Source organism: Papaver somniferum, chromosome 7, assembly GCF_003573695.1.
Source record: "Papaver somniferum cultivar HN1 chromosome 7, ASM357369v1, whole genome shotgun sequence".
Taxonomy (NCBI): Eukaryota; Viridiplantae; Streptophyta; class Magnoliopsida; order Ranunculales; family Papaveraceae; genus Papaver; species Papaver somniferum.
Genome location: NC_039364.1, coordinates 3812560 through 3822197, shown reverse-complemented (window position 1 = coordinate 3822197; position 9638 = coordinate 3812560). Strand labels below are relative to the sequence as shown.

Here is a 9638-nt window from a genome sequence, read left to right as displayed (position 1 = left end):
ATCCAAGGGCCACATTTTTAGCCAATTTTGCCGCAAAGCCTTATTTATCCAAAAAGAACTACAAAAGCATAAAAGACCATAATAAGTACAAAATCGAGCACTAATAATATATACAAATGAGATATATTAGACACGTAAATGTGTCTATCATGCTGACAGGCACTGTATACTATCTGGTAATGACTTTAGGCCTTTACACACAGTGATAACTATAGATGCGACGGAATCAATCTCAGCAAACCGCAGCGACATTAATTTAAATTTCACAAAGAGTATTCTTAGAAAGATCATGATGAAGCTGCAAAGTTTTCCTCCTGGCATGACCATGATCTGAACGAAAGCCTGCAAACTGTGGACAACAAAAAACTAAAGCTGAAGATAGTTTTTAAACTAAAACTGCACCCGTAATTAATTATGCCCAACGCCGCCATGCACTCTCTTGATCAACCATTTCAAGCAAAAGGATAAAGAAAATTTCCAGGTCCCAATGCCAGATAGCTGCCAAGAAGTACAAGCCAGAAAACAAAATATGTACCCCAGCCACATCTGCGTAACCCAGATTTCGCTCGCTCAACTGTCAGTGAAGAGAACTTACAAGCACATGTCCTGATATTCTTATATTTTTTTGAACTTTTTCCCAGTTCACCTGAATTGAGTGAAAATAGACTTCCAACAAAAGTAGTCGCACAAAAATGCTTTGGCATGCAGGGAATATCAAGAGTCGTGAGTATCCCGCTTTTTAAGTCATATGAGATTAAAAAAGCCTCTTTGCTTTATAAGCGAGAACCCTGTAATAGAATATCGCGATTCCCATTGATATAACGCAAGGGCGTTAATCTATCAAAATTTATACTCTTTTTGGAAAGGCTAAAAATTTTGGTCCAAGAATCTATCACTCCATAATCTTTCATCACCCAAAGATCAATCTTGCTCCCTACAGCATAAACTAATAGGTAAAGGTCCTCACCCAAGACACCCACTTCCATAAAACCAGACCAGTAACCTAAATAGCAAGTGGGTATTTGGATCTCTTTCATTCGCTCTTCAACTATGTCGAATGAAACTATAACTTCCTCTTTTCCTATCCAATGAATAATTCCATTTAAAGTCTTGGTAGCAATCTTAGTCCCGTAACATGTATCATAAGGTATGCTTCCAATGCAATTCCACGAATTCGAACCTAATCTACGAACCCAAACTTCAGACGTACGACTATATCGTGTATTCTCCCCTATCCGGAACAACTTGTAATCATCAATTTTCCAATCATAACAAACCCCATATCTCCAAAAAAGACTCTCTATTATAGGCTTCATTACAATTTAACTTCTGTATATACTTGTACTCTCGATTTGATGGATTCCACAAGCAGATTTCACTCCCATAATGTAAGCCGATTAAACCATCAGTTGAAACAATATTGCCAATATCAAATATATCACGTGGGAGTTTAGTGTCGGTAGGCATATGATAAGATGAGGATGTTACACCAAAATCTATGGTGTAACAAAAGAACTTTGACTCGTGATATAATCCAAGTAGTACACTGAACTTATTGTTTTGAATAGTATGTTGATAGTGCATCTTAATAAACTTAGGGTTATTGAGAAATTCATACCAGGGTTTGCACACACACTTGAACCGAGAGATGGATTTGACTGGAAACTTCAAAAGAATATCCATGATGATATCTTCTGGAAGGCTAGCCATTGCAAGAGGAAATCAACTACAAGAAAAAACAGAAAATTGACATTCAAAAATCAGTCAAAACAAGAAAGGAAAAGAAACCCACGAAATACTTGGACTTGAACTGAAGGAATTTGTGCAGAAATTTTACCTTTTTTTTTGTGAAGAATTTCGTTGATTCTGTAACATTTCAATATTTGCTGAGAGTTTTAGGTTTTACAGAGGAGGAGAAATAACTTCTTCAGTGGAGTGACAGTGTTGGTTATGAAAGCTGAACCGAATAATGATGATTAATAGTTACTGCATATTAGTGTTGTGAAACTAAGCATCAATGGCCCATTAGCTCAGTTGGTTAGATGCGTAGGTCGCAGGTTCGAGACCTTCATGGGCCATTTAATATTTTCTGAATTGTCTGTTTCATTTTTTTTTTGCATTTTTATGAATTGTCTGATTCGTGTTTCGGAGATGTCACTGTGGCATGATACCAGCTACCTGATACCGAAACTCATCAGGGGTGGGGGTAAAAAGAAGAAAAAAATAAAAAAAATCCTCTGCCGGGTAAAACAATCCTGCTGAGCACATAAACGAAAACGCAGTCACATGTCACTAGATAAATTCTTGAATCTTATTAAGCTGTAAAATATGAAGAGAAACTATACAACAAGCGATTGTTGGAGGTAATTCAATAAACCTAGGTGGTGGTATAAGAAGAACAAAAATTCACAATTGACGAGTTTCTAAACAAAAACCTACTTTTAAGGTATAAGAAGAAAAATGGGATAGAGATAATCCTCAAAAATGCTCCATCTCTTGCATGGAATTAGGACTATAGAGAATGTCAAAGGGCTTTCTATTTCCAAGACTGTCTCTTAGAATTGTGATCTGGCCCTCTTTAATATGCACATCTTCGTCCAGGCTTTCAACTTTCTTCCTTAACATGTTCACTTCACTGTTCAGTAACATGTTCTTCTCACTGTAATTCTTTACTTCATCCCAACACAAATCTCTCTCTTCAGTCATCTTCGAGAGCACTCCCTTTACCGATGCCAACTCTTTTTCACATTGTTGGAGTTGGCTTGTCAGTTGATGTATAGTATCCTCTTTCTTCATCAACTGTAATTAGTAAACAATATATAATTTAGGAAGACTATATAGGTGTCTTTAAAACAGATACGTTACAGGTATGGTTTAAAATTGTACACTTACCTTAAGTTCTAGATCCTTCATCTTGTGAGATGCTCTAGAAAGGGAATCTAGTGCACCCTGGACCTCGGATCTAAGAATATGATGACCTATTGCCGCTGTTGCCACCTCAGCTTGCAATTGCTCGACTTCCTGTTGTTTAGATAACAAATTTTCTCGCAATAGGGTTGTCAAGAGAGTTTCTGCCTTGAGTTTGAAGGCAATATCATCCTACATATGCAAAGTAATACGTAAAATGAAGTAATCTATATGAGAATCCAAAATTAAACAGCTAATTTATATTGATACGAGTACTTAAAGAGTAGGTGAGTGAATCAGAAACCCAATTTACCTCTGAAGCCTTATCCTTCAGTTTCCCAGAGCTGTCATTCTCAGTATTCGACTTTTCTTCCAACACCAGTGATATTGACTGTAAACTTCGTGTCAGATTCTCAATTCCTCTTTTCATATTTTGAACTTTCATATTGGCTTCAACTATAAAGTACCCATCCTTTCCAACTTCTTGAATTTTCCCAGCACTCTTATCTGTTTTACCGTTAAAGAATCCTAGCAACTTTTCACACAGCTGACAACTTTCATCGAACAATGATAATCCTTGTTTCTGTAAGCAAAAGATTCTATCTTTCAGCTCCTGCTCAAGCCTGAAGCCTGCTGATCCACCCTCAATACCACTATTGTTTAGGCGATCCAACAGATTCATGTTCTCCCGCCGTATAGATTCAACTTCAAGTCTATATGACTCAACCTCCCTTCTTAAAACTTGTTCAACCCCCGTCAGTCTAACCTGCTCCATTTTCCATCTATTAGCATCGTAATCAAAGGGTTCCTTCCTTTCAACATCCTCAGCAAGTCCTTGCCGCAGACCCTTAATCGTCCTTTCTTGCTCACTGCAGGTCCTCTGCAGCCTTGCTACAGTTTTCTGTAACTCTTTGATTTCCTTCTCTGTGGCTTTGTAGCTCTGTCTGATACAATCTCTATCATTTTCAGCCCCTTTACACTGGTCATGCAGTTTTGACAAGTTTTGCCGAAGAGCACAATTCTCCTTTGTTGTTTCTTCCAATTTTGCAGTTAAATCCTTCAGCTGTACCTCCGCATTAGCAATTTGGTTTCTATTTTCCGCCTCCTTGACATTAGAAGAAGAGACTTCTCTCTGGAGCGAAACATTTTGCTCTGCCAACTCCCTTACCCTCTCCCGTAACCTTTGCTCTTCTAACTGGTACTTCTCAAGCTTAAATGACCAGTCGCTGGACCTTCTATCCAACTCCTGCTCCAATGTTTTCTGCAGCTCATTTTTTTCTCGCTCCAATCTTCTTGTCCGTGAATCAATTTCCACCATTGCCCCTCTGCGAGCTTCTCTAGCAGATTCTCTCTCCGAAATTCGGCACTGTATCTGGGTCAAAACTTCCTCTGCCAAGCTTCTCTTCTCCTCACTGAGACTTCTAATTGTCTGAAATAATTCTGACACACTGAAATCTCGACTCCTAAGTAGAGTATCCTGCTCAATTTCTTCAGCCACACACATGACCCTCTCCTGGGCTTCATCTGCGTACTTGTGCAACTCCAGGTCCTCCTTGTCTAGGTACATGGAAACTGAAGCATCTGCCACAGAAAATCTTTCATCTGAGAAGTCCTTGCCCACGTCACCAACATAACCAGTCATGGTATCATAAGGTGTATCAGACACACAATTTTTTTGGGTAATAACATCAGAATATGAACTGGGATTTGGGTCCACGAAGCTCCCAAAGATATCTTCGACCGTGGTTGGAGTGTCAGGATTTAAATCGCGGGATCTGGTTTTTGGCTTATGAGGAAACACCTGAGATAGTCTCTCAACAACATTTCTTGCAAGTTTTTGTGGCGACTCAGACCCAAACTCTGTTCTTTTCCACTCTCTAGTTGAAAGCCTAAGATGATTATCTCTGAAGGAATGAGACCTCCCTTTGTCTTTTCTCATATCCGCAGGGGAAACTGGTGCAGTAGTTTGAATTCGCGGAGGCCGTCTACCACCAACTGCGATATTAGATTGGCATCTAAAAGAACTGCTTCTTGTTCTCAAATTCATATCTTGATTCTGTTCCCCGTCTATGTAAAGGTCCAAAACATTATTTGAGACATGAACCAAACGCGCAGAATTGGGTTGAGGAGATCCGTGAGCAGAGTCACGTTTCGAGTCAATGGAATTTGATGAACAGGGAGATTCAACCTTCTCCAGACCATATTTGTTCCTAGCAGCAAGACCTTCACCTCTTTTTGCTTTGGGGTGCCTATCCGGGGTACGGGAATGACAACTGATACAAATACAACCATAGAGACATAAGCACTTCTAAGGGGTAGAAAGTTCTTCAACTGTGTGATTTAAGAAAAAAAATCCTGCAGTAAAGTTCAGATCATTTAAAGGAAAACATCCCCGAGCAAAGAAATTGTTTTAACAACCAGCTTTTAGTGGAATTCGAAGTGTTAGAATGGAGCGACTTATTCAAAATTGCATCATGCCATCATTAGAAACAACCAAATAAAAAGAAATATATTTTTGGTTAAGTTAGGAGATAATTACCCAACTAAAATATCATCAGATTGAGCATGCACATTCCCGTTATTCGTAGGAGATCCAATATATGATGCGGATGAAAATGAGAGGCTCCTTCTAAGGCCTGTACATGGAGCCAAATTTTGTCTTTCTGGGATTTGTTTTAGAGTTTTGTTCAGTTGAGTGTTGTCTCCAAATTTAAAAGGTGCTTCCCAATAGAGCTCCTCATTATCAGGTGGTGCAGGGGGAGGAGCACGGTCGTTGATTACGTTGCTAGAAGATGAAGATCGAAAGGAGAATAACTTCCTCATAAGTAATAAATCATGCAAATGAACTGATCCACGTTACCACTGTGTTTAGTTCTGATTTCCCTGCATGAAAGAAAACACATCCATTAACCTATATACTTTGCAAGAAAGAATAACATTATCCGTTCTTCCTTAACCAAAGATAAAGGGACCATGGTGAGGTTGTGCATCCAGTAGATAATAGAACTGCTGAGCCATTGCAGTAAGATAACTTCCAACTCTTAAAAGCAGAGAAGCTCGTGTAAGTAAATATCAAAATCAAAACATATATAAGCGTAAAAAAGAAGAAGACTATAGATGACATAGCCCTGATAAAAACAACATGATATGAAATTTCCCACAGGAACGGAAGCCATAGTAACCGAATGTATGCCATATTCCCAAAACCTGACTACCATAAATAGGTAACAAGGAAGACCCTAACTCTAAAAGAACTTAACTTAGGAACCTGAATGATGAAAACAAGAAAAAAGACAGCCTTTTGATACAAAACAACTACAGCATCTTCTGACATTCTCACCGGACTGTACACACCAACAGGTTTCATATAGGAATATAACTAACAAGCTCGTTTCATAAAGGATTAGCTTTTTGATATGTAACAAAACTTGCAGACGGTACCTGAAATGTGCACGCAAAAGTTCAGTTATTACGGCTGAATTTGCTACGATGAAAATAATAGTAACAACGAAACAGGCCAATGCACCTGTAAAATAAAGAAGGAATTATCAAAATTAGACAATGATAGTAAATGCTCACCGACTTTATCCTCCTCACTAATAATAAATATTTTTTAAGAGATATAACAATGGCTGTTTCAAAAGTAATGACTGATGAAATAGAAAACGTTTAATAGAGAGGTTATGTCCATCATTCATTTTCATGCAAGTCCTTGCATTACATGCTAACAGTCTAAAGATAGGAATCTGCAATTACTTAATTTGTTATAGCCTATGCTCAATATTCAATTCAGTTATTTGCTTTGAAATTTACTAATCACAGCAATAAATAAAATACTCAAGTTGATAACTCTTCTCCACTTACCCTTAGATAATTTGCTATAACGTACTAAGCGTGAGGGCCATTATACAACTTAACATGAATAAAAACAAACGAAAGATAGCGGGGACCACCAAATAATTGAATTGTCGTAAAATGTAAGACTTTGCACTTAATACTTCCTTGTTACCACTTTCCTTCGTGGCTTGGGATTATACTTATAAACATCAGGTCTAAAATGCAATTGTTTCATCCTATAGAAAGCCATCAACGCCTCATTACCCAACCCTTGTTCTCCTAGACTTTTTATCAACCACGTTACATTCATAGTAGTCACCACTCACCAGCAACCCATTACTTTTCCTTTTCAATTCTTAACCAATTCGGTACCCATTTCTGTAAATAAACCCAAATTCACTACGAGTATCGATTTCAACCCAATAATAAATCTCTAATCCTTTATCTGAACTCACGCAAGTTATACTCACTGACACAGACACACTGACCTTAGTATTTCCAAAACACCGCGTTTGCAGATCCTGCTGCAGAGCTACAAGCACCAGTCTTCAGCCCTGCAAGCAAGTAAAACATCAATTTACCTATATATCTCCAAAAAATACAACAAATGAAATGTCGAAGACAAATTCTATCACAACATAAGATGTTTTAACTTCCCAAAATCTCAAATCGAACTAGAAATTAAACGAACTTTTAACCCAAAATTAGTTCCACATCACTGAAATTCTAAACAAGATTGAATCCCACATTCCACAAAATACACCCAACCCTTAACTGAAGATTCAATAATTGGAACTTAGCATATCATTTCACACACACAAAATGAACTAAACCAGTAACCCCTAAATCGAAGTTAAACCTGCTTCATACAAGAATCAAAACAAAAATACAATTGAAAGATAGAGAGAAAAAAGAAGCCCTAGCTTACCTTGAGGATTTTCGCACAGCTGATTCGAACAACACAAAAACAAAAAAAAACTAAATCAGTAATCCCTAATCGAACTATTCAAAATCAAACAATTCAATCTCACTTCCAATTACCTAAATCAAAAGAGAAACAAAGAAAATAAACAAAAATCTCACAAAATTATACTCACACTTGCTACCACCAAGATCTACACCGGCCTCTGTTCAACTTCTTCAAATCTCCTTATCCCTCCTTGTTTTCTCCTCCCAAAATTCACACTGCCAGGAAACCGGTACACATGCTGAGAAAAACCCTAGAAACAAAATTGGGCTTAAAATAAACAAAATTGAACAAAAAACAGCTTAAAATGAAACAAAAAAACTCACAATTGTGAGCCGATTCAGTCTGTATCTTCAAGAAATATACCAGCAGCAGTACTTAGTGTTCAAGCTGAATAATGGACATGATTTACAGAGATGATTTTGAAATTCAGAAAATTAAAAAACCCTAGTAATTAAGATTCTTTCTGAGAATCTGTATAAACTTGGAAACTTCTTGAGGTTTCTATTTGGGGACAAGATTTCTGAAATTGCCAGTAAAATACCACAAGAGGAGGAGCGTTACAGAATAATTACAAAATGAAAAGGGCGGAAGGGCTTAAGTTGTGTAAATTTACATCTTTTACCCATCATTTTCGACGTAATTACACGAGAGTGCCACGCCTTTTATGATTCAGTGTTAGCATCATCATGTATTTCAATGAATTAAAGTTTGTGTGGGTGTTTTCGTCAAATGATGATATTCTTTGGCAGACTTTACTTTTTCATTTCTTTTCTTCTTTTTCTTTAAGAAGGAAGAAACTATCCGTTGTCGTGTGTACGAGGAAACTTTTGGTATTTGGTTTAAGAAATGGGGTTGTAATTCTAAGAGAAATCCCATAAAACGTAACCTCGATAGCCATTAAAATGGTAAATAACATTCCCCGTAAGTTTTAATATTTTGGCCTTTTTACTTATGTCTTAGGGATTTTTAGAACTGTTTCATTTTTGAAGGAATAAGGGGCTTCAAAGAACCCTTAAGATTAATTTACTAGACTACCTCGTTCAAATTGAGGTTTGATGAATTACATCGAAGAGGTGGTAGATAGACAAACTCTCTTGTTTTATCATTATACATTTGATAGCAACAGAACAATTGTATAATGTATTTTATTACAATTTTTGAGATTACATAAAACCAAATAACATGGAAGAGCTTTTCATCTCCCAATACGTGTCATAGAAGAATATTGAATCAAGTGATTGTAAATTGCCAGACCGACACCTTGATATCACTATCTTCGAAATAACTTTCCATCTCCCAATACGTGTCATATAAGCGTTGGTCTAATTTCTAAATGGTCTCCAGTGTTATTTAATGGAGATGAGAATTGATGGAATCAATGATATAAATCGAGCCACATATTGGGAAATGAATTTGGGGGACGGGTAGCGTTTTCACAATATCTCAAGAATTTCAAAGTAATTTTTCGGATTTTATTTCATATTAGAAAACAAAGTTCTGACTCGGTGACTGACTCGGTCGAAGTAAGGTGTCAGATCGTTTTTTTTCCCTAATTACTGACAAGAAGTCTAACTCGGCCCATACAACTAACACGGAACTGTTTAAATCAGGTATTATTTTGCACCTGTCGTATCATGTAACATCTGGTTGAACTTAAAAAGTCATTTTTATTTCTATAAATTTACTACTATTAAATAATTTTATAGTAGGGTACAATGAGTCAAAATCAAGTCCAAATAACTTGGTTAAGTCAGGAAAAAAGAAACAATATACTCTAAGATGTTCCTTCGTTTAGTCTGGAATAAAAACAAACAATATACTCTAAGATGTTCGTGAAACTCGTCGGATTGGGGTAATCTGGGTATACCAAATTTTAAATGGACTCAGATGAATGGCCAAAGGGTGCCAAAACTGCTAACATTAC

The 9638-nt window shown here is 37.0% G+C and overlaps 1 protein-coding gene across 3 annotated transcripts; it reads right to left on the bottom strand.

Moving 5' to 3' along the window:
* Positions 1 to 2289: 2289 nt before the first annotated feature.
* LOC113294633 (early endosome antigen 1-like) lies at positions 2290 to 8263 on the bottom strand. Of its 3 annotated transcripts, none has more exons than XM_026543019.1 (9): positions 8038 to 8263; positions 7842 to 7964; positions 7673 to 7691; positions 7233 to 7298; positions 6349 to 6433; positions 5447 to 5790; positions 3221 to 5180; positions 2893 to 3099; positions 2290 to 2799 (listed from the first exon to the last, which is right to left on the bottom strand). In XM_026543019.1, exons 6-9 carry the CDS (start codon positions 5728 to 5730, stop codon positions 2479 to 2481), a joined length of 2772 nt encoding a protein of 923 aa, XP_026398804.1. In that variant the 5' UTR covers positions 5731 to 5790; positions 6349 to 6433; positions 7233 to 7298; positions 7673 to 7691; positions 7842 to 7964; positions 8038 to 8263; the 3' UTR covers positions 2290 to 2478. The 3 variants fall into 3 exon arrangements, with proteins under 3 accessions (XP_026398804.1, XP_026398803.1, XP_026398805.1); XM_026543018.1 differs by having other exon boundaries at positions 7842 to 7929; XM_026543020.1 differs by lacking the exon at positions 7673 to 7691 and having other exon boundaries at positions 7842 to 7929.
* Between the last annotated feature and the right edge of the window lie 1375 nt (positions 8264 to 9638).

What these genes read in the sequence shown, in the direction of transcription:
- LOC113294633 (XM_026543019.1), bottom strand. Translation starts at nt 5,730, where the DNA reads ATGAGGAAGTTATTCTCCTTTCGATCTTCATCTTCTAGCAACGTAATC. An exon ending in TGAAGGATAAGGCTTCAGAG is followed by an intron (nt 3,100 to 3,220) that starts GTAAATTGGGTT and finishes TTGCATATGTAG; the next exon opens with GATGATATTGCCTTCAAACT. An exon ending in TGAAGGATCTAGAACTTAAG is followed by an intron (nt 2,800 to 2,892) that starts GTAAGTGTACAA and finishes TACTAATTACAG; the next exon opens with TTGATGAAGAAAGAGGATAC.